Source organism: Brachycentrus maculatus, unplaced genomic scaffold (genome assembly GCF_059751285.1).
Source record: "Brachycentrus maculatus isolate JH-2025_06_01 unplaced genomic scaffold, ASM5975128v1 h1tg000374l, whole genome shotgun sequence".
Classification (NCBI taxonomy): Eukaryota; Metazoa; Arthropoda; class Insecta; order Trichoptera; family Brachycentridae; genus Brachycentrus; species Brachycentrus maculatus.
Genome location: NW_028281123.1, coordinates 1,418,315 through 1,443,444, shown reverse-complemented (window position 1 = coordinate 1,443,444; position 25,130 = coordinate 1,418,315). Strand labels below are relative to the sequence as shown.

Below are 25,130 nucleotides of genomic sequence, written 5' to 3'. Positions count from 1 at the left end.
ATTCTTGGAAGTTCTGTATATATATTAACCAGTTTAGAAACCTTGTTCTTGAATCACTAAAACTTCACTAGAGACATCTATTGATGAGATGAAAAGAAGCTTACTTATAAATACTTGTGTACTTAAAAATATATATATTAAAAAATATTAAACTACTTAGCTTACTCATACTAAACTACTGTATAGCAGAGCAAGACCGAGAAAAACTTGGCACGATCAGGTATGCCAAATACTTGAAAGCGGTCAGGTTAGGAGTCGAAACAATCGGCGGGTGTATATGAGGAGACGCATGAACGTGGAAGAGGCGAGGAATGTTTGCAAAGACAGAGTGGTGTGGCGTTCTATTCTCTCTACCTACCCCTGCGGGGAAGCGGCGTGGTTAGTTAGTTTAAAACTACTTAAAGCAGCCTTTCATACATGACAAACTAAAGAAGAAAAAACACACAAAAAAACAAAGAAAAAATAAAAACTTACAAAAATTGTAAAAAGAATACTGATGGCCGTTATCCCAAGAATAGAAGCCCAATAAGGCAGGCCGATGACGGTGTTGAGCGCCACGCACGGCGTGAAGATGGTCACTCCAAGGTTGAGGACCTGTCGCCAGATGTACGTGGCTGAGGCGAGACACCGGACGGCCCGGGACTTGAACCTGAGATCCAGGTACTGGTACACGGACGTGATGCCCAGCGAGTAGTAGATCGGCACAAACACCAGCGACACGATGGGGTAGGCGCACAGCATACCGTACAGCGTCTCCCACATGGCGCTGCCATGGTAGAACAGCTCGGAGGGAAACCCTGGAAAAAAATTATCAAAATCAAAATCCCATGATTTAACTCTTACCACTCTGTAGGCCAGACATTCTGGCCCATATGATTCTAGTAGTAACGTAGTTGAAAAAAGAAGCAGAGGAAGACCGAGGAAAACCTGGCACAATCAGGTATGTCAAATACTTGAAAGCGGCCGGGTCAGGAGTCGTAATAATCGTCGGGTATGTATGAGGAGATGCATGAATGTAGAAGAGGCGAAGAATGTTTGCAAAGACAGAGCGGTGTGGCGTTCGATTCTCTCTGCCTACCCCTGCGGGGAAGCGGCGTGATGGTCAGTTAGTTAGTTAGTTAGTTATGATTCTAGTAGGCAGCTCCGTGGGCCACAATGTCTGGCCCGGCGCAGGTATAACTTTAATCACTGATTTCTCTATCACCCAAGTATATTCTACCAGAAAATATTTCAGATAAATACAGTTCATTTTAATTAACATGGTCATACGAATTGCCAGACAGAGTGTCCCAAAATTAGGGACCAAAATATTTATTTTAATGGTAGAAAAACGTCGCATTTTTTTGATCAGAGTAGCTGATCAGTTATGAGAAAAAATGGTCAGAGTGGAAAGAGTTAAAGAATGATTTAAAGACAATCCGAATCACTTCGAAACCAATTATCATGTGAAGACTGGCAAATGTCACACGTAAGTGATAAGTGTTCACTTGAATCAGCCTAAGACGAATCGTAAGCCCTGTATCTATACCTTGACTTACTTTTTTCTTCATCTTTGTAAAGATGTCAAAATGTACAGTAACTAATAATTATATCCGGCTCGTAATAAATATGATATATACTGTCCGCCTCCGTGGTGTAATGGTCAGCACGCTTGGCTATCGTACTGGAGGTCCCGGGTAAGATTCCCATGGGGGGTCAAAAAATATAATTCATTTTTCACTCCAATATTACCCTGGACTGGAACCTGAAGCGGAGGGCTGATCACCTTTCCTTCATGTATGAACGATCAAGATGAAACTGCGTTTATATGGTGCAGTACCTTATGCACCATCGGGTGTGGATGAGGGTTTGAAGATACATTAAAGATGTAAAAATAGTTAGATTGACAATAATAAAAGCCAGTTAAACAATTCCACATATCGCTCATTCCTTTCAACGACGTCATTTATCAAAAATCTTCAATTTTCAGTTGTGCTTGTTTTCGGAATGCCCAGAAAATGTACTTTATCTCAGCAAAAGCGGCATATTTTTAACTTAATATTTACCCGCTACAGGGCAGAAAGTGTTGTTTATGCATTTTGAAGAAAAGCAGAAACGATTTTACTAATAAAAAGCTTCTTTTCATATCACCAATAGATGTCTCTAGTGAAGTTCTTGTGATTCAAAAATAATGTTTCAAAATTGGTTCAAATATATAGATCTTCCAAGAATTTGAGTAGTGTGGTTGTCAATAATGGGTAGAATTGGTGAATGTTACATGTGTGCAAAGTGATCACTTAAACCAGCCTATGACGGTCGTCCGCCCCGCAAATGCCCAGACTTCCATATTCTTCTACCTCTTTGATGAGATGTCAAAAAATAATATGAAAATAACTCCTGTAATTGGAGCTAATCCAGATTTTGTGAATAAGTATTTGGACATACTCAAAATGTTGTAAAATAATTTTGTTTAAAATTAACAATTTTTGCAGAATATACCTACCTAATAGTAGGAGAATATCCGCAGATATACTGACTTAACCTTGCGCCTCTGGCACACACATATGTAGCGGTAACACATTTCTAAGAATAGCCGACTCTTCAGAGTGAAGTGCACGGCCAAACAACGGGACAATTCGTTATCAATGCAACTAGTAAATAATAACAAAACATCTAATTCGTGAATTTTTTATGTGTCCAAATCTTTGTTCGCCAATTTGGGTTTTGTCCATTTCAATGATATATTTTTGTAGTGATATCTCATGATAGATGAAGTATGGGAAATATGGGAACACTCTATATCATTCCTCGTTCGCATTGTGTAATACCACTTTGATGAAAGTGGTATTACACAAAGTGAACGATGAATAATAAGGAGAATGTGATATCACCATACCACAAAGTTAACAATGCTTTTAATATTCAAAATATAAAAATATAGGTGTCTGAGCATTTATATTTTAGCTTACGAGGAAAACTGGTAAAATTTTTAGCTACATAAAATTTTTAAATGATGTTTTCAAGCATTTCTTAAGTATATAAATAATATAATACAGAATTCAGACCTCACAAACAAAGGGAAAGAGTCTAAGCTTAATAAAAGCTTTCCTCATTCTAACATAGATGGCTGTTGTGAACTCAAGCATACTGTGTTACGAGTTTGTTCTAGTAGTCATGTTTTTTTTTTAAATTAATTTATATATATACTTATTTCTTGAATGTTTTCCGCAGATACTTTGTGGCACATTTTAAACTTTATAAAATTAAACAACTTTGTTTTAGCCACTTTTTTTATTATCAGTACACTTTAACCGACCGGTTTCAACAAAAACCTTGTCGTCATCAGGGTTTATTAAATTCTAAAACATTAAAATATCAAAATAATCATAGTTAATTTCATTCCCTTCCTCCTTCTTATAGGAGTAAGGGCATGTAATTAACGATGAGTATTTTGATATTTTAATGTTTTAGAATTTAATAAACCCTGATGACGACAAGGTTCTTGTTGAAACCGGTCGGTTAAAGTGTACTAATAATAAAAAAAGTGGTTAAAACAAAGTTGTTTAATTTTATAATTTATATATGTTTGGGACTCCTGGTTTTTAGTCATGGTTTCTTCCTCGCTTTGTAGCCTCGTAATCTTGACTTCTGAAGTCGACTTCTCACGGTGCGTGTTAAAATCTTTATGTTACATTCACTTTCCAGTTCAGCAGATATCTTTCAAGACGCACTGAGGCAATTTTTTAATATTTTTTTAACCAAACTTTGCGACTTGAAATGATCCTTTTTCTGTAAGTTTTTTTTTATGGTTTTTATAAGAACTAGTTTTTTTTAAGTTAATTGTTGTTTAGACCGCACACAGGGAGCATTTAATTTTCCTAAACAATTAAACAATACCTTTTCTTCAAAATGCAAAAACAACACTTTCTGCCCTGAAGCGGGTAAATATTATGTCAAAAATATACCTCTTTTGCTGGGATATAGTACATTTTCTGGGCATTCCGAAAACATGCACAACTGAAAATTGAAGATTTTTTATTTATGATGTTCTTGAAAGGAGTGAGCAATATGAATACTTGGCACAATCATATCGATTAGAACCTAAAATGTATGGATGTGAAGGAAGTGAGGAGTGTTTGTCAGGACAGAAGAGTGTGGCGTTCCGTCCTCTCTGCCTACCCCTGCGGAGAAACGGCGTGATGATAGTAGTATTAATAATATAATTTAACTCACCAAGAAAAGATCTCACTCCCAGCGTTCCTCTTGCTATGGACAGCATCATGGCAGCCATCGATATCCCCCCTCCAGTTGCAAAAACATAATTCTCTTTTGTCTGTGGTGTATTTTTTTTGCTCCACAAAGGCCATAGAGTACTTGCCACGATAAATATTAAAAACACAATGTAATCCACGATCAAAGCACTGTGGGCCATCGCCATTTTGAGAACTATTAATTTATTTTTTATGCGCGAGAACTTTTGTAGCTCACCTCACTCAGATCAAAAACACTTAACTAAATTTAAGAATTTAATTTATTTATTCAATATCACCAGATGTCATCTGCTTAGGAACATGGTTGTGAATTAACGTGGTTTTTTGCTGTATTGTTTCAGGTTTGGTTAAGAAATCATCTGGAAAAAGAAAACATATTTTATAAGATTAAGAATATATGACAAATAAACAATTAAGTTTTTTTACGAAGATTTTTATGTACAAATCTTTTTTCACATATCGCTCACTCCTTTCAACAACGTCATAAATCAAAAAACTTGATTTTTCAGGTGATCGTTTTCAAAGTTTAAAAATATAATATAATGTATTAAAAATCAAAATCAAGCCACTTATTGAACTTTTTACTGTGCAACAGATCTTTTTAGGTAAAATCTGAAAAAAAAAATTTCCATTTGAAAAATATTTAGTTTATTTGAAAAATAATAAAACGATACATTTTCCTCAAAATGCAAAAACAACACTTTCTGCCCTGTAGAGGGTAAATATTAAGTTAAAAATATGCAGCTTTTGCTGGGATATAATACATTTTATGGGCATTCCGAAAATATGCACAACTGAAAATTGGCGATTTTTGATTAATGACGTTCTTGAAGGGAGTGAGCGATTTCTGGGTTCCTGCACTTAGGAGTTATTTCACATGTTTGACAACTCAACATAGATAAGAAGGATATGGAAGTCTGAGTATTTGCAGAGCTTATGATCTGTCATATTTTTTTTAATTTTGACAAAATGTGAAAATAATTCTTATGTGGAGAAACCTAGATTTGTGAACAAGGATTTGGACATACTTAAAAAATGTTATAAATTAAATTATCTAGTAAAATTATAAGCGGGATGAAAATTAAAAATCATGTTTTCAGGCGTCGCCTAGTATGTAAAAATAATCCGGTTAGGATCGTGCATACGTCTAATTAAAAGGGTCGCTCGCTAAATAAAAGCTTTCTCAAACCATCCATAGATGGTTCCATTGATTTCACATATAAAGCGTCATTGGATTCATGGTTTATGTGAGAGATCCAAAAAAAATTGTAGTATGATTATCAATCGTTCGGTATCATGGTGAATGTTACACGTATGTAAAATAATTACTTGACTAGCCCATGACAGGCCATAAGCCCTGTAAAAACTCAGACCCATATTCTTCCTCATCTATGTTGAGATCAAAACGACCCCTTTTAAGTTTGTTAATGTAAAGACGACTAATTGTCAAAAAAAATTGAATACACACTAATCTTTGATTTTACACTGTAATATTAATTTAATATTACCCTCGATTGATCCCTGAAGCGCAGGAGTGATCACCATGCCTTCATGTTATTATGATCAAGATAACTCTTCGTCAATACAATGCAGTGCCCTATGAACCATTGGGTGGAGATAAGAGTTAGAAGAAGGTAAAAAAACATGTGTAGTTCTCGAAACCAGTCATGTTTGTTCCATATTTACACTGTCTTTACGTCATGTTGATACTGTCTTTATATCATGTTGATACCGTCTTTGTGTCATGTTAATACTGTCTTTATGTCATATCAATAACGACTTTGTGTCATGTACATTAATAAACTCAAAGGTGGTCTTATACAAGTGTTTTATTTTAAAATTTAAACCTTAAATTAATTCCATCACATAATTTTAATTTAAAAAATAGAAAATAATTACACAAAATTATGCACAAATCTAATTATGCTGATGTTCATAGTAAACACATAGTTTGTCCACTTTAAAAACGTAAACAAAAACACTCCAATGACAGTTCTATTTATGTTAGACTCAGCAAGCATGGTCTTGCGTAACATAGTACACTAAAACATTTAACGACATTATAATAAAACTTTATAACACGCCTCGTCGACATGACAAAAACCACGAAACACGCGAGCTTACACTACACGACTGAAAACAACTTTCTGATGCAATGTTTCATAACAATTTGAAGAAACATCCCTTATTAGTCATAACCCTAGCGGTGGAAATTGTAAGCTCTTAGTTTAGTATTCGTCCCAAAGATGGCGACGCAAGTGCCTCTGAATTAGCTATTTATTTTTTTTTATTTTAGGTACCGTAGAACGGGGCTATTTGCACTTTGATGTTTTACTTGAGCCCAGTACAAAAAAATATTTAGATCTGTATTTGGTCTACAATAATGAACGTATCGACATGATTCATTGTTTCCCTGACAGGTGACACTTATTGTCACGATACGTTCATTATTGTAGACCAAATACAGATTTCATTTTTTTTGTACCGGGCTCAAGTAACACATCAAAGTTCAAGTAGCCCCGTTCTACGATACATATGTAGATACATTTTATTTTGGACACACCCATTTGTGTCGGGTTGTGGTCCCGTGGTTAGTGTCGCAGACTCTTAAGTCAGAGTTTCTCGGTTCGAACACACTCTACCACAATCTGATACCTATTACTAATAATGAGCCGCTTAGGCTCACAGAAATACTTAGTATGAAATTGAAATATACTTGATAATAATGTATGTGTAAATAATAAAAACACAATATTTCTCTTTTAAATGAAATGTAAAAATATTTTTACCATTTATTTATTGAAATTATGAAACGGTTTTAATTTTTAAATCAAACACAGATTTTTTCAGTCTACTTTGTTATATTCAACTAAAAAAAACATAAAATTTATATTGTGATAATTGTTTTGCCTAGTTTTGGCATTTTGAAACGAATGTTGAATTTCAAACGAAATGTTTTTTGATAAAATACAACTAAGTAGACTCATCAAATCTGTGTTTATATTATTCTTTGGCATCTCATCAAAGATGAAGAAGAATATGGAAGTCTGGACATTTACGGGGCTGACGACCGTCATAGGCTGGTTCAAGTGATCACTTTACACACGTGTAACATTCACGAATTCTACCCATTATTGACAACCACACTACTCAAATTCTTGGAAGATCTATATATATGAACCAATTTAGAAACCTTTTTCTTGAATTACTAGAACTTCACTAGAGACATCTATTGGTGAGATGTAAAGAAGCTTTTTATTAAGCAGAAACTCTTATATAAGTATGTGAGGTCCGAATCCTGGATTATAATCACACACATGAGAAACGACAGAAAATACCATTTTTATTTTTATTATTTAAGCTTATAATTTGACCAGATAATTTATTTACAACATTTTGAGTGTGTCCAAATACTTGTATTTGGACACACTCAAAATGTTGTAAATCTGTGTTTGATTTAAAAATCAATACATAAATTAAAATTGATACATAAAAAAAATTTTTGTAACAAAAGGTACCGGTCGAAGTTCAAGAAAGCATTCAGCCGCAATTAAAAAAATAAATCACATTCGTTATCACAATTTCCAAAATATTTCCAATAATTACGATGCAGGCTATTAGCAGTGGGTTTAAATAGTTAACCGTTTAACTTGATAACGATATCACTAACTAGAATTTAATGGCACCAATGACGTTACCTCGTTTGATAACCAAAACCATTTTTGAATAGTATTTTTATTGTAGCTTTAACCCTTTGGTTACCAAAATCCGAAATATCGGTTTTTGGTACCCCAGCGCAGTGTTGCCAAATGCCAAACCAAAAAATCAAAATTACTCCGTCTAGAAATCTGTATATAATGAAAATCTGTAAAAAAATAATGGTAGTTTATTTTACTAAAATTAAACACTTGAATAATCCACTTAATCGAGTTTTATTTTTGTTTACGACTAGTTTCGAAAACGAAAATTGTTTTCATCTTCTGGTACAAATTAAAACTAATTAACAAAATAATTAATAATAATTCATAAATTAATATTTAATTTTAATAAAATAATCATGTCATTCCACAAAGTTAATGCCGAATCAATAAATAATTTAATGGTAGTTTATTGAAAAACTAACATTTTTGAGAAAATTAAACAGTATCGTACTTTATCAAATCCTTTTCTATGTTTAGTTTGAAGCATGGTTCATTGTTAATTAGTTGTTTAGTTATAGTAATAGTCCCTACATCGTTTCAATATAAAAATAATTACGTGTTTTGGTTTGATAAGAGACATAACAAAACGATAATCAGTTGTTTCAGAGTCGGAAAAACTAAATTTCCGCCAATGCCTTGTGTACAAAAAACTTGTTGCCAGAAAATTTCATCGACCCAGGACCTCCAGTGCGGTAGCCAACGGGCTGACCATTACACTACGGAGGCGGACAAATTTCTGACTTAGTAACCCCAAAATCCCTGGTAACCAAAGGGTAAACATGTAACCTTATGAAAACATGTCCATGAAAATGTCGTGCTAGATTGGCATTGTGATGGGCCGCTACAGTTTTGTCAATTACTTTTTGTATAAAAATTCGCGATACGACCTTAAACGCGTAGATAATATTTAAAATAATTAATCATACATCTGGCCCGGATGATTTTGTATTTTAACCTTTTGATGAGAACATCCGTAGTTTTCGAAACTAGTCGTGCTTACATTAATCTCAAAAGTGGTCTTACACAAGTGGTTTTATTTTTAGATATAAATTTTGGACTGATATTTCCTAGTGGATCCGCAGTTTATATAATAAAATAACATTTTTTTCCATACATATTTTATTTGACCAGTGACCGGTTTTCGTCGTTCCCGACCTTTTATTTGACCTCTCTGATGATGTCGGTAACGGCAAAACCCAGTCACTGGTCGAATAAAATATATTTGGCAAAAAAGTATGTTATTTGATTTAATTATGTTTTATTTTTGTATTAATTTTTTCTTTAACGTTTTATAAATCCTATTTCTTTAATTCACCTCACTTGAACTAACTAACCATCTTGCCTCTTCTCCACAGGGAGGATACTTTCATTATGTATTGTATTATATAAAATAATTCAAGGTTTCTAGCCGACTCGTAGTACAAGTATATCGCTTACTGCTTTCAACAACGTCATTTATCAAAAAACTTCATTTTTCAGGAGATCATTATTAAAGTTTAAAAATAAAATAAAATGTATTAAAAATAAATATGAAGCCACTTATTGAACTTTTTACTCTGCAACGCATCTTTTCAGGTAAAACCTGAATGTTTTTTCCCCATTTGAAAAATATTTAGTATATTTAAAAAAATTATTAAACAATACCTTTTCTTCAAAATGCAAAAACAACATTTTCTGCCCTGTAGCGGGTAGATATTAAGTTAAAAATATGCCGCTTTTGCTGGGATATAGTACATTTTCTGGGCATTCCGAAAACATACACAACTGAAAATGGACGATTTTTGAAATATGACGTTGTTGAATGGAGTAATCGATTTGTATAATAGGAAAATTGTCACCTTGAAAATATGTACATACAAAAGAGTAGAGAAATTTGAATATTTTAATGGCGAATTTGGCAAATTCATGTTATCACATAAAAATTAAATTTTAACATTGATCTCATTTTAGCACTATAGCATCAATGAATTAATTGATTCAATGTAACCTTGGATTGGTACCTAGCTTTCATGTAAGTAACGATCATAATGACGCTACTTCGATACGACGCAGTGTCCTATGCACAAAAAGAAGAAGAATATTGATTTATGATCAAAACACGTAGATTCTTAATCGTAGACAACGTAAAAGTAGAGAAAATGTGCGTTGATGAAGGTAAAACAGGAATAGAATTCCTAGACGTAAAAAGCGGAAAAACGTAAAAATGGGTGAAGCAAAAATTAAGTTTTAGTATTGTTGAATTAAACAAAAAAAAATTGTCGTTATTTTGTCGATTTGGTTTGTCGTAAAAAGCGGGAAAACGTAAAAATGAGGGAAGCAAAAATTAAGTTTTAGTAGGTATTGTTATATTTTGTCCGCCTCCGTAGTGTAATGGTCAGCACGCTCGGCTACCGTTCTGGAGGTCCTGTGTTCGATTCCCAGGGGGGGAAAAAACACTTCTTATTAATTCTTAAAGCAAGCTTATTGTAATTTTTTAAATAGTACATAAAAAACAACGTCTGTGTAGGATTTTTTTTGTAAATAAGAATATCCTGTAATAATAAAATCAAATAACGAATATTATAAGGTGTAAGGTTATCAAAAATTTGTCAATTTAAGCATAAATACAACTTCCAAAATTTATATAGTGTGCTTGTCAATCATAGGTAGAATGGCGTATGTTACACGTGTGTAAAGTGATCACTAAAACCATCATATGACAGGTCGTAAGCCCATATTCAGACATCCATATTCTTCCTATCTATGTTGTGATATATCTATTAAATAAGATAAACGTTGAAATATTGCGGAAGACGATACCTATTACACACCCACATAATATATTTTTTTTAAATATTGTAACCTTAGTAAAACATATGCATATAATTTAATTATGCAATAATTTTCATATTTTATAGTGATTACTTAAGGACAATGCTATAACAATAATTTTATATGAACAACTGAAGGGGTCAACTTGTTTTAAATTTAAATTATAGCATTAATAAACATATATTTTTTTAAAAATCTAAAAAATAAAAAAAACTTTATTTTTATTTATTTTTTTTAATCCGTGAGAAAATCACTGTCCCTCAATTAAAATGTCTTTTTCTACTTTATATCTAATCTAACTAACCATCAACCACTTCTCCGCCTGGGTAAGCAGAGAGAATAGAACGCCACACCACTTTGTCTTTGCCTAACCAATTTTATATTCAGGATTAATAAACATACATATATATATATATATATATATATATATATATATATATATATATATATATATATATATATATATATATATATATATATATATATATATATATATATATATATATATATATATATATATATATATATATATATATATATATATATATATATATATATATATATATATATATATATATATATATATATATATATATATATATATATATATATATATATATATATATATATATATATATATATATATATATATATATATATATATATATATATATATATATATATATATATATATATATATATATATATATATATATATATATATATATATACATATATATATATTTAAATATATAAATGTGTTTTTTTTTTATCCTGGAGAAATTTACTGTCTCTCAATCAATTAAAACCTTTTTTTACTTCTAATGTATATCCAATCTATCTCACTATCATGCCGCTTCCCCGCAGGGGTAGGCAGAGAGAATAGAACGCTACACCAATCAATCATAGCAAACAATCTTCACCTCTTCCGCATTTGTGCTTCTCATTATACATACCCGCCAATTATTCCAACTCCCGACCTGACCACTTTGAAGTATTTAACATACTTATCATGCCAAATTCTCCTCGGGTTTCTTCTGCTTCAATTACCAATCACATTCACTCCATAAATTTGTTTTACTGTATAAAAATAATATGTGATGGAAATGTTTTGGAAATGTGGAAGTGAGGAAATACCGGTCAAACAAATTTATGAGGCGAATCTAATTGAAAAAAGTAGCAGAGGAAGACCGGAGAAAACTGAGTATGATGACAAGCATGAATGTGGAAAAGGCTAAGAATATATGTAAAAACAATTTAGTGTAGCGTTATATTCTCTCTGCACACCCCTGCGGGAAAGCAGCTTCACGGTTAGTATATTAGTTCTTCTTCTAACCCTTATCCGCACCCAATGGTGCATAGGGCACTGCATCGCATTGATGCAGTGTCATCTTGATCGTTACTTACATGGAGGCAGGGTGATCTCTCCTGCACTATATTAAATTAATATCAGAGTGTAAAATCACCAATATTTATCAGTACACTTGTTCAATAATAAAAAATTATATTGCCATTTTACGAAAAATAAATATAGGATTATTAAATTACCGTCATAGTAATTAAAATCACTTTTTCGCACTCTCCACAATATTTATTTTAATTTAAATGTTTTATTGTATTCGACTGTTATTATCGTTGACAATTTTTAATTAGCGAAATTCGCGTTTCGAAATTTGTTTTTCTAGAGCGGAAGGCGCGTTTCGATGCTTCGTTTTCGAATCCCGGCGGTATACTAAACTTTCAGCGGCGGTTTAGCTCACTTCGGGGCTACCACAGCGAAACCAGTTATATCGCCGTCTCACCTCGCTCGTTACGAGGGGCATGGTGCAGAGCGAGACGGCAACATTTAGTGACAAGATACTAATATATATACCGATGGGTTTGTGCTATTCATCAGCCCGTTAACGAGACAAATCCCATTTGCTTGGAAGCAAAACGATGGACCCCAAATCATTAAAAAAAGTACGATGACATGTCAATTAAAATAATAATCAAATCAAAATCACTAATCTTACCATTACTCCGATTCCCAGCAGATAAAAAAAATGAAAATGCTATTTTCTGGCGTCTCTCATGTGTGTAATTATAATCCAGGATTCGGACTTCACATACTAATATAAGAGCTTCTGTTTAATAAAAAGCTTCTTTACATCTCACCAATTGTGAAGTTCTATTGATTCAAGAACAAGGTTTCTAAGTTGGTTCATACATATATATATATATATATATATATAGGACTTCCAAGAATTTGAGTTGTGTGGTTGTCAATAATGGGTAGAATTGGTGAGTGTTACACGTGTGTAAAGGGATCACTTGAAACCAACCTATGACGGTCGTCATCCCCGTAAATGCACAGACTTCCATATTCTTCTTCATTATTGATGAGATGTCAAAAAAATTATATAAATAAGTATATACATATATAAAATTCATTGAGTTCACTTTAAAAATATTTTTAGCATAATTTTGAAGGGAACAGTGCTAAAATGAGATCAATGTTACAACTAAGCGATAATTTTATAAAATGAATTTGCCAAATTCGCTCTTGAAATATTATAATATCGCTATTCTTTTGTGTACATATATTTTTTCATGTTAACGATTTTCCCATTCCTATATAAATTGTTTTGGTTATTTTTTTGGTAACTTTATTATTTGTGTTCCAGTCTTGTTAACCTTAATCCCATGTCCCAAAATTAAAATAGAAATTACTCATCGGGAATGTCATATGTTTGACTTACATATGTATATAATATGTAAAAATAAAGAAATAAATACATTTTGACTGCAATCATTTTACTCCTCCTATTATAGCGCTTAGAAAATAATTATTAAACATTATGCATCGTACATTTGAAAGCGAATTTAACAAGTGAGAACTGTTGAATGCTAATTTAAGTGGGTACTCATTTATACCAATAATTGGTGAAATCGATCATTATGACAATTATTGTCATCAGAAAAAGTTCATTATGACGTGAGTAAGGAGTGCGTCAATCAAATGTGCGTATTTTTAATTCAAGTTTTTCTTACAACATTTTGAGTGTGTCCAAATACTTGTTCACAAATCTGCTGCTGTTGTTTTTTTCTGCAGTGGAAAAATATTTAGTTCATTCAAAAAAATAATTAAACAATACCTTTTCTTCAAAATGCAAAAACAACACTTTCTGCCCTGTAGCGGGTAAATATTAAGTTTAAAATATGCCTCTTTTGCTGGGATATAGTACATTTTCATTCATAGTTACATGATTTTTTATTTATGACGTTCTTGAGTGAGCGATATAAAACAAATATTAGACACTTATTGAGTTTCATTTTATTTCACCCTACTAGTTTCGAAAACTACAGATGTTTACATCGACAGGTGATCATAAAAACTTATCTAGATATTCGTAGAGGTGAATGAATCCTTAATACATCAAAATGTAAAAATAACTTTGAATGAAGTTAATCTCTTATTTTCTCAACTTATTTAAATCGAATTCTTCATAAAAACGTGAAACACCGTTATTCCCTTTGCGATTCGTACGGCAGTGTACCTATGGTACATTTACATATGTGACTTGTCTTTGGGTCAACTTGGTTCACTGTAGTAAAAACGACAAAATAAATTAAAACCCAACCTCGAACTACACCCGACTAGACCGTGACATTCGCTCGACTATTATTAGACGTTTGAATTCGAGTTAGACGTCTTCATATCGATTTGACGATCGTCGTTTGAGTAAAAAAAATATATAAATGTAAGTATTTGCCGTTTAATTTTTTGAACTCCATTTTAAACTTTTAAAAAATTAAAATAATCAACTATGAGCAGGTATTTAAATGTTTTAGAATTTAGTACATAAACTCTGTTGATGACAAGGCTCTTGTCGAAACTGGTTGGATAAAGTGTACCATTAAAAAGTGGTTAAAAGTTGTTTTATTTTATATAGTTTATAATTATATATATTATATATAATTATATATTTTATCCGCCTCCGTAGTGTAATGGTCAGCACGCTCGGCTACCGTTCTGGAGGTTCCGGGTTCGATTCCCAAGGGGGGTAAAATAAATATTAGTGATTTTTTCACTGTTATATTTATTCAAAATTACCATGGACTGGTACCTGAAGCGGAGGGCTGATCACCTTTCCTTCATGTATAAACGATCAAGATAACTCTGCGTTTATATGACAGTGCCCTATGCACCATTTGGGTGCGGATAAGGGTTTTACATATTATAAAATTTGCCACAAAGTATCTGCGAAAAACATTCAAGGAACTCCATTTTAATTTATGTATTAAATGTTTGATCAAACACTGATTTTTTAGTGTACGAAGTTGTATTTTATTGTTGAAAAAACAAATAAAAATCAATTTTGTGACAAGTGTTTAAAAAAGCCATAACTAGGCGAAACAATTGTCTCAAAATTGTTATTTATGTGTTTTTTTCAATAATAAAATAAAACTCAGTAGACTCAAAAATTTATTGATTGATTTAACATTAAAAAACATTAAAATTATATTCAAATTCATTTATAATCAAAAATTTAAATACGTTACCTTCCGAATATTTTCAACTAAGAAGTCATACCACAACATAACCCTTGGAAATATTCGGTAGATACGCTACCTACCGAATATTTCCAACTAAGAAGTCATATCACAACATAACCCTTGGAAATATTCGGTAGATGTGTTACCTACCGAATATTTTCAACTACATAAGAAGTCATATCACAACATGACCCTTGGAAATATTCGGTAGATACGCTACCTACCGAATATTTCCAACTAAGAAGTCATATCACAACATAACCCTTGGAAATGTTCGGTAGATGTGTTACCTACCAAATATTTTCAACTACATAAGAAGTCATATCACAACATGACCCTTGGAAATATTCGGTAGATACGCTACCTACCGAATATTTCCAACTAAGAAGTCATATCACAACATAACCCTTGGAAATATTCGGTAGATGTGTTACCTACCGAATATTTTCAACTGTATAAGAAGTTATATCACAACATGACCCTTGGAAATATTCGGTAGATACGCTACCTACCGAATATTTCCAACTAAGAAGTCATATCACAACATAACCCTTAGAAATATTAGGTAGATGTGTTACCTACCAAATATTTTCAACTACATAAGAAGTCATATCACAACATAACCCTTGGAAATATTCGGCAGATACGCTACCTACCGAATATTTTCTACTACATAAGAAGTCATATCACAACATGACCCTTGGAAATATTCGGTAGATACGCTACCTACCGAATATTTCCAACTAAGAAGTCATATCACAACATAACCCTTGGAAATGTTCGGTAGATACGTTACCTGCCGAATATTTTCAACTAAGAAGTCATATCACAACATGACCTTTGGAAATGGGTTACCTTACACGATAAGTACACGAAACTAATTGTCGATAACTCGCTTGGCAAGGTCGACTTAAATCAATACCGACTCGAAATATACGGTGTTCCATATGATCTGAAAACTGTTTTTTCTCTAACTGCATATTTAAACATTCGCACGAGGCAAGAGGCAAGAATTGAAGGACTGGGCAAGCGCTCGTGATCACTCTCGCTGGCTAAAGATCTGTGGGAGTAAGTAAAGAGGATAGAACACCGAGCTACTCCATAATTTCTAACATCTTTCACTTGACAGGTGTGTCAACTTGAGATGAAACATCTGCTACAGTCAGCAGTCGGCCTTCTCCTGAGGAGTTCTACATGGTTTCCTCCCAGTAACGAGCAAATGCTGACAAGTTCCTGATTGGCCCACGGTAGATTACCCCTCCTGTTCCCAAAACAGATTAAAATAAAAACATGTTTTAGCTAGAAGAAACAAAATCCGATAGTTGATCTATAAACCTTACATAATAAGCAAGGAAAATAATAAATGCAACTGCAATATATCGTTCCTAACATTTTTAATTTGTTGCCGACGGAGGTTAGAGGTCAAAATGAAATATGGAACAAAGGCAAAATAAAAGAATGGGCGAATGATCAAGATGTATTTAATGAAAATTGTAAAATGTTTATATTCTTAATTTTTCTCTCTTTTGTGTGTATATTAGGTTAAAATGGTTAAAAATAATGAAAAATGTATTCAAAAAGATCTCCACCGACAAGACACACAAGGTGGCTTGGTGGGTCTCTGCAAAACTAAAGGATTTCGATATTTTGTCTAGTTTGTTGTTCAGCGATGATACTCATCCACAATATTCCACGTACCGGCAGTAATTTTAAATGTTAATATATCAAGATTGGATTGTCCCTTTGATTATATATATGACTGGGCACAATTTTGATTATGAAATATTTCAGATTTTAAATTCGTTTTCGTCGAATGTCCCCAAGACTTTAATATGGAATGGCGTTGCACATGTAATACTATGCATTTGCCAATGTCAAGTTAATTGAATTCTTAATTATAAAATGTGATAGACTATAAATTATAAAGATAAACTATAATAGATTTATATTATCCACTGACACTTCGTGATGGAATTGCATTTTTAATTTATTATTAGATTAAAACCAATATTTTTAGCTTTTCCACTTTTTTATTTGACCAGCGACCGGGTTTCGTCGTTACCGACATCATCAGACTGATGATGTCGGTAACGACGAAACCCGGTCGCTGGTCAAATAAAAAAGTGGAAAAGCTAAAAATATTGGTTTTAATCTAATAATAAAATAAACTATAAATTTATTGCATTTAATTTCAGAAAAACAACTAACAGTCTGTACAAAATTGGGTTCCTGCTCGCCAGGATGAGATGGATATCTGTAGGGAGGGGAATAAGCGGAGCCAGAGATTTAAAAAAAAATGGCATTTGATCATTTATTGGTCCCTAAGACTTAATTCCATATTTTAATATGGAATAAAGTTCTACTAAAATAATAATAATAACCATATCCGCTCCCTAGGTGGAGCATATGGAGTCCACAAACTGTCTCCAGGCTTTTCTGTCGGCTGCCAGCTCCCTTGCATCCTCCCAAGTCAGATCCGCGTCGCGAAGTTCTGACGAGAACTGCCGACGAATTGTCAGCAATGGTCGTCCTGGGCGGCGCGAACCTGATGCCTTGTAAAAGAGGCAAGCTTGATTAAGGCTCTCAGGAGGCATGCGGAGTACGTGGCCAAGCCAACTGAATCGCCTTTTTTTGACGACAGTTGTGACCAAGATTTGCTGCGTCCTACGCCTTATCTCTTCATTCCTCACAAAGTCAAACCACCGCACGCCTAAGATTCTCCGCAAACACCGATTAGGACTCGCTGGGTCCGCATTCAACAGTATGAAGGCTGTCTGGAGATCGGATTTATACTCGGTGAAAACCAAATGCCGCCTATACAATGCCTGCATTGCTCCTGTTCTCTTATACGGCTGTGAAACATGGCACCTTACAAGGGCCCAAAGCAGCCGTGTACTAAGCTTTGAGAACAGTTCTACTAAAGAACAGTAAATAATCTTTAAGGTCTGTTTAGGCAGGCTTGTTCGTGGGTTTCTTACGACGCATTTAATACACAGTTCTAGGTCAAGATAAACCAACAAGTAAAAGGATTGTTATGTACGGTTTTCTAATAGCAACAGAAGCTAATTATGTGAGAGTATAGTAAACATTTCCCTTGCTACCTGTCCTATCATAAATATGTCCATCCTACTTTATCCGCCAAACTGACACGTGAGCAAACAGGAAAGCGGTAGATTAAAGCTCTATTACGTTCAACTATCAACTTTGCGTGTAATCATAATTAGTTTTTGTTGACCAGTAAACGTAAGTTTTATTTAGTTATTTACTACATAACATATTACTTTTTTTAACATCTCAACATATATGAATTTACGGGTAATAGGATGGTTAAAGTGATCAATTGAATCAAGTGAAATCATGTAAACAGAAAGTCAGATGACAGACTTCCAAGTATCCCCTTGAAGTAATCCCTGAAGGACGCAGACCCCCAGGCAGACCTCCAAAAAGGTGGAAAGACAGCTGGGAGTCAACATCCCGGAGCGGAAGCACAAACAGATCCTAAGGATCTAGAAAAAGAAGAAGAAGAAGAAGAATTCGGACCTCACATACAAATAAAAGAGTTTCTGCTCAATTTTATTTTATCATATATATGTCTCTGGTGAAATTCTAGTGATTCAAACACAATGTTTCGGGTTTAATAAATACATCTAAAAGTTCCAAAAAAATAAGTAGTGTGGTTGTCAATCATGTGTACATGTGTATATATATATATATATATATATATATACATATATATATATATATATATATATATATATATATATATATATATATATATAAAAGAAAGAACGGTTAAACAAATTTATGGAGCGAATGTAGTAGGAAAAAGAAGCAGAGGACGACCGAGGAAAACTTGGCACAATCAGGTATGTCAAATACTTGAAAGCGGCCGGGTCAGGAGTCGTAATAATCGTCGGGTATGTATGAGGAGATGCATGAATGTAGAAGAGGCAAAGAATGTTTGCAAAGACAGAGTGATGTGGCGTTCGATTCTCTCTGCCTACCCCTGCGGGGAAGCGGCGTGATGGTTAGTTAGTTAGTTAGTTTTTTTATATATATATATATATATATATATATATATATATATATATATATATATATATATATATATATATATATATATATATATATATATATATATATATATATATATATATATATATATATATATATATATATATATACATATATATGTAAATTTAAAAATATATTTGTTTTTGAAAAATAACTTCTCCTTCAAAACTGCACTCAGTGGTGCATAGGGCACTGCATCATGTAAAAAAAAACATATCCGCTCCCTAGGTGGAGCATATGGAGTCCACAAACTGTCTCCAGGCTTTTCTGTCGGCTGCCAGCTCCCTTGCATCCTCACAAGTCAGATCTGCTTCCCGAAGTTCTGACGAGAACAGTTATCTTGATCATTACCACATAAAGCAAAGGTGATCAACCCTCCGCTTCAGGTACCAGTCCAGGGGTAATATTGAATAAACATGAGTGGAAAAATCACTTTTTTATATTTATTTGACCCCCCGCCCCTGGGAATCGAACCCTGGACCTCCAGAACGTTAGCCGAGCGTGCAGACGTGAAACATAACAGAAAAACCAGTGATATAATATTTCATCTACGTCAGCAATATAACATCTTACGGTAATTATCTTTCCCACACTTTAGAAGCAATTTTTTCACGTTTTTTTTTCTTGTTATATAAACACTAAATAATGGACTATAATTTTGCGTGCTTAAAACCAAGATACTTCGTTTTACACATATTTTTTTCATTTCCATAGTAATAATGTAAACGGAAGTACGTAATGCCCGGGCAGACGATTATAATCAAATTGCCACACATAATTTAAATGAATTTATCCAAAAAAAAATTTAAACACTGAAATATTGATGCATGTGTCGAATTAGGTTTTTTTTAAAGTGATTATTATAATTTTTCATATATTTTTCAATGTAATTTTATTATTATTTTGTATTTTATCAATGCATTAAAACTCGTAATTCACTTACTGCAACGCAGTCAACAGTCCCTCAGACGAATGTGCGGCAAATCAATATTGAAGAGACAGATTTTAAGCTCCTTTTTTTCTTGTAGACGTATCACTCATGTAGTACATGCTTGCTAACTTTTTACTTTTTACTTTTCCATCTTTTTTTTCTTTTTTTAAGTTTTTAATTTTATTTTTTTAAAAATATTTTTTTTTTGGTTTTCTGATAGTATTTTTATTTTTTGTATTTTATATTAACACTATTATTCTAGTTTTACTTAAAATAACTATTGTATTCTTGCTAGTGCCCTTTACTATGACCTAAATTATATTCTATTCCCACACACAAGCCATGCCTTTGTGGGATCTTTTTTTGTTTTTGTATTTTATTCATATTTTTATGTATTTGAATTTATGTCATGTTTGTATAGTGCAAAAGAATTTTAAATAATGAAAAAAATATATAAAAACTGGAAAAATGTAAGAATTACAGAACCTTCGAGACGTGCATATTATATATGTATATGTATTATGTAAACAATAAAACAAGGGTGCCCAACCGGCGACCCGCGGAGCAAATCACACATTTTTTCCTTTGGTGTACACAAATCCACCATAGGAACATTCCACTGTGCATAGTTCGTATAATATCCCATATCGCTCACTCCTTTCAAGAACGTCATAAATCAAAAATCGTCAATTTTCAGTTGTGCATGTTTTCGGAATGCCCATTAAATGTACTATATCCCAGCAAAAGAGACATATTTTAAACTTAATATTTACCCGCTACAGGGCAGAAAGTGTTTTTTTGCATTTCGAAGAAAAGGTATTGTTTAATTATTTTTTTAAATAAATTAAATATTTTTCAAATGAAGAAAAAACCTTCAGGTATAACCTAAAAATATCTGTTGCACAGTAAAATGTTTAATCAGTGGCTTGATATTTATTTTTAAAACATTGTATTATATTTTTAAACTTTAAAAACGTTCTCCTGAAAAATCAAGTTTTTTGATTTATGACGTTCTTGAAAGGAGTGAGCGATATATGCGAGTATTTCACTTTCCTGGCAATTTCAAGACCCATAATGGCGTCAAGTAGTAAAGACGTTGGACTAAAGAAGAAAAGAGTAACAGAATAAATGAGAAGTTATAATACAGATGGAGTATAAACTATTTTTTCGTGGAATTTAAAACCTAAACCAATATGCCTGGATATGTAATTATCTTGTTTGCTGTGAATAATTGAATAAATTGTATTTTGCGGCCCGGTAGGAAAACTCATTTCCAAAACCTGGTCTAGCTACTGATAATGTCGGCCATCCATGCTATAAAGCCTTATACATAATATACGTTGGCAAGGGAATTTTCTTAAATAATATATTTATTTATTTATTTAATATGGTTACATTTTCAAGTACAATATAAAACATTTTCTAAACATTATTCATATGACAACTTAAGTTTTAGATTCGCTGTGCCTCTCCAAAAAAGAGACTGAGCTCTTGTGCTTGGAGAGGGACTTACACTCAATCACTTTAATGTTTTATATAATTAATGGTATGGTCTTTTTTATATATATTTTTTTCAAGATTTATATGTAATGGGCATTAATTATTTTCTTAAGAATTTTAATATCTTCCATTTTTTTATTTCTTTAGGGAGTTTATTGAAATATTTAATTCCTAAATATTTAAAGTTTTGTTAAAATTGCTTAGTATTGCATTTTGGAGTTGAAAAATCAATTAAGAATCTCGTAGATAAACTTCTTTTTTAATTAAAATATTTGTAACCTTTTAGTATTTGAAAAATTGCGTTTTTCTATAAATGGTTTCTATGTTTGAGAGTTGAAATTTTGTAAGTAACAATTTTGTTGAAAACGTTTTTTTTTTTAATAACTTTAATTATTGTTTTCTGTACTATTTTCACAGAGTTCAGTATGTTGTTCTACGAGCCTCCCCATCCAACAATGCCATACTGTAGTAGTGAGTGTACAATAGCATAGTAAACACTTTTTAGGTTGTCGATGTTCAGTATGTTTCGAATTCTAATAAAAATTAAAATTAAAAAATAAATTAAAAAAAAAAAAAATATATATATATATATATATATATATATATATATATATATATATATATATATATATATATATATATATATATATATATATATATATATACATAAATACATTTTTTAAATGTTTTGTTTTATAATATACATATGCTGCTATTTTATTCGTTTATTACTTTTTGGTAGGCTCCGCAAAAACTATAGTAAAATGCAAATGATTTGCGTGCGACATTAACACAATATTATTTTGTGGCAATTTGTCAACGTCTTCTGACGTCACGGCGGGTATATTAGCGAACTTCTTTTGTTCAGAATATTGCTTTGTTGGAATGAGCAACCTTATCAGTTGTTCGGATCCATGATTAGTGTGCTGGAACTAAATACCCATGAATGCACTCAAATTACTCACGGCACTAAATAAATAAAAAATCAAAATAAATAAATGAATGAGATGATTTTTTTAATAACACAGGGTGGCGCAAAATTACTCACCCCATCGGAAGATGTTATAATTTTTGCAAATGGCGTCGTAAGTCAATCATATTTGACATTTGTAAAGTAGGCAGCTGCAGTGTACAAAGAAATTGATAAAACGGACATAATTATTTTTTTATTTCATAAAAAAGAGAAATTTATTATTAGATTAAAACCAATATTTTTAGCTTTTCCACTTTTTTATTTGACCAGCGACCGGGTTTCGTCGTTACCGACATCATCAGACTGGATGATGTCGATGATGTCGGTAACGACGAAACCCGGTCACTGGTCAAATAAAAAAGTGGAAAAGCTAAAAATATTGATTTTAATCTAATAATAAATTAAAAATGCAATTCCATCACGAAGTGTCAGTGGATAATATAAATCTATTAAAAAGAGATCTTTTAATCGTTATTCCACATATAGATACTGCTCAAATATATTATTTTTGGCAAATGAAGGAAATTTAAATAAATTGGAAATTAAACAAAATAAGGCGATTAGAATAGTACTCGAGAAAAATATATATAATAATACAGAAAAAATGAGAGAAAAACTCAACTGGTTACCTATAAAAAAGATCCTAAAATTAAATATGCTGATCTTTATATATATATATATATATATTTTTAAACGATAAATTACCCAAATATTTTCAGGATAAAATAGTGCTAATCAAAAATTTTCATGACCATATTACTAGAAATAAGGATATAATAAGACTGTCATTGTTGAAAAAATCAAAGTCACAAAAATTGTTTAATGTATAAGGGTTTGAAAATGCATGATAAGATGCCTGAATGTATGAAGAATGAAAAGAGTCTGAAAGAATTTTAAAATAAATGTTTTGTTTATTGTAATAAGATGTAAATATATTGGGTAATATATCCAAAAAAAACAAGGTTTGTTGAATTGAATTCTACATTTATTTATGTATATGTTAATACGTGACGCGTTTCTTCTTCTTAGGACATTATCAAACACCATTAACAAACATAGAGTGTTTGATTATGTCCTAAGAAGACGAAACGCGTCACGTATTAACATATACATAAATAAATGTAGAATTCAATCCAATAAACCTTGTTTTCTTTTGGATATATTACCCAACAATTCAATATGGAATTCTACCAACTGTCTTCAGTTACAATAAACAATGTTAATTTATATTTATGATGTAAATTAAGTGTAAACAATATTTTATATAAGTATAGTTTAAGCTAATTAAACAAATAAAATAAAACAAATTAACAAAGATAATCTAGATTTGAAAACAAATATTTGGACACACTAAAAATTCTGAGGATATTTTAGAGGCATATAAATATCGTTAGAAGTAATTCGTTTAGAATAACCACATTTTAATTGTGAAGATATTTTTTTTACTCGTACGTCGAATGCATTGTGGCTACAGCTCAATTCTTCGATAAAGGCAACATATGAACTTTCTAACAACTCAAATGATAACCCATTATAACCTGCATTCAATTCATACATGTGTTGACCAAACTATTAGCAAACTGAAGTACCTGCGTTGTGGTTTTGTGGCTGCGTGGATATATGTTGATGAAAAGGTCAATCGTTCCATTCCCCAAAGACTATAAAACATGTTTTTTATTTTTTTATTTTTTAGCGAACGGACGTTTCTGCCATTACACAAAATAATAGTAATAAATAATTATATATTAAAAAAAAAAATTAAAAAAAAAAAAATATATATATATATATATATATATATATATATATATATATATATATATATATATATATATATATATATATATATATATATATATATATATATATATATATATATATATATATAAATATATATATATTTATATATATATATATATATATATATATATATATATATATATATATATATATATATATATATATATATATATATATATATATATATATATATATATATAACCCTTATCCGCACCCGAGTGGTGCATAGGGCACTGTCATATAAACGCAGTGTTATCTTGATCGTTTATACATGAAGGAAAGGTGATCAGCCCTCCGCTTCAGGTACCAGTCCATGGTAATTTTGAATAAATATTACAGTGAAAAAAATCACTAATATTTATTTTACCCCCCTTGGGAATCGAACCCGGAACCTCCAGAACGGTAGCCGAGCGTGCTGACCATTACACTACGGAGGCGGACAAAAAATATAAAATAATAAAAATTAATACAGAATGATGGTTTCATTAATTGATTCGGCAGTCACTATGTTGTAAAAATCTATCCATTTTCAATTCATGTTTTACTTGGTAAAT

At 31.8% G+C, this 25,130-nt stretch overlaps 1 protein-coding gene across 3 annotated transcripts in view; it reads right to left on the bottom strand.

The window, feature by feature from the left end:
* The window catches only part of LOC148303302 (sodium/iodide cotransporter-like), a 67,542-nt gene that overhangs the window by 11,044 nt on the left and 31,368 nt on the right, over positions 1-25,130 (bottom strand). The window contains exons 1-3 of one of the 3 annotated variants that reach the window (XM_088270226.1): positions 12,170-12,496; positions 4,213-4,609; positions 475-797 (exon numbers count right to left, since the gene is read on the bottom strand). In XM_088270226.1, the coding sequence (XP_088126352.1) occupies positions 475-797; positions 4,213-4,417 (528 nt within the window). In that variant the 5' untranslated portion in view covers positions 4,418-4,609; positions 12,170-12,496. Of the gene's footprint in view, positions 1-474; positions 798-4,212; positions 4,610-12,169; positions 12,497-25,130 lie in introns of those variants that run through there. The other 2 variants (XM_088270225.1, XM_088270228.1) reach the window with 2 other exon arrangements.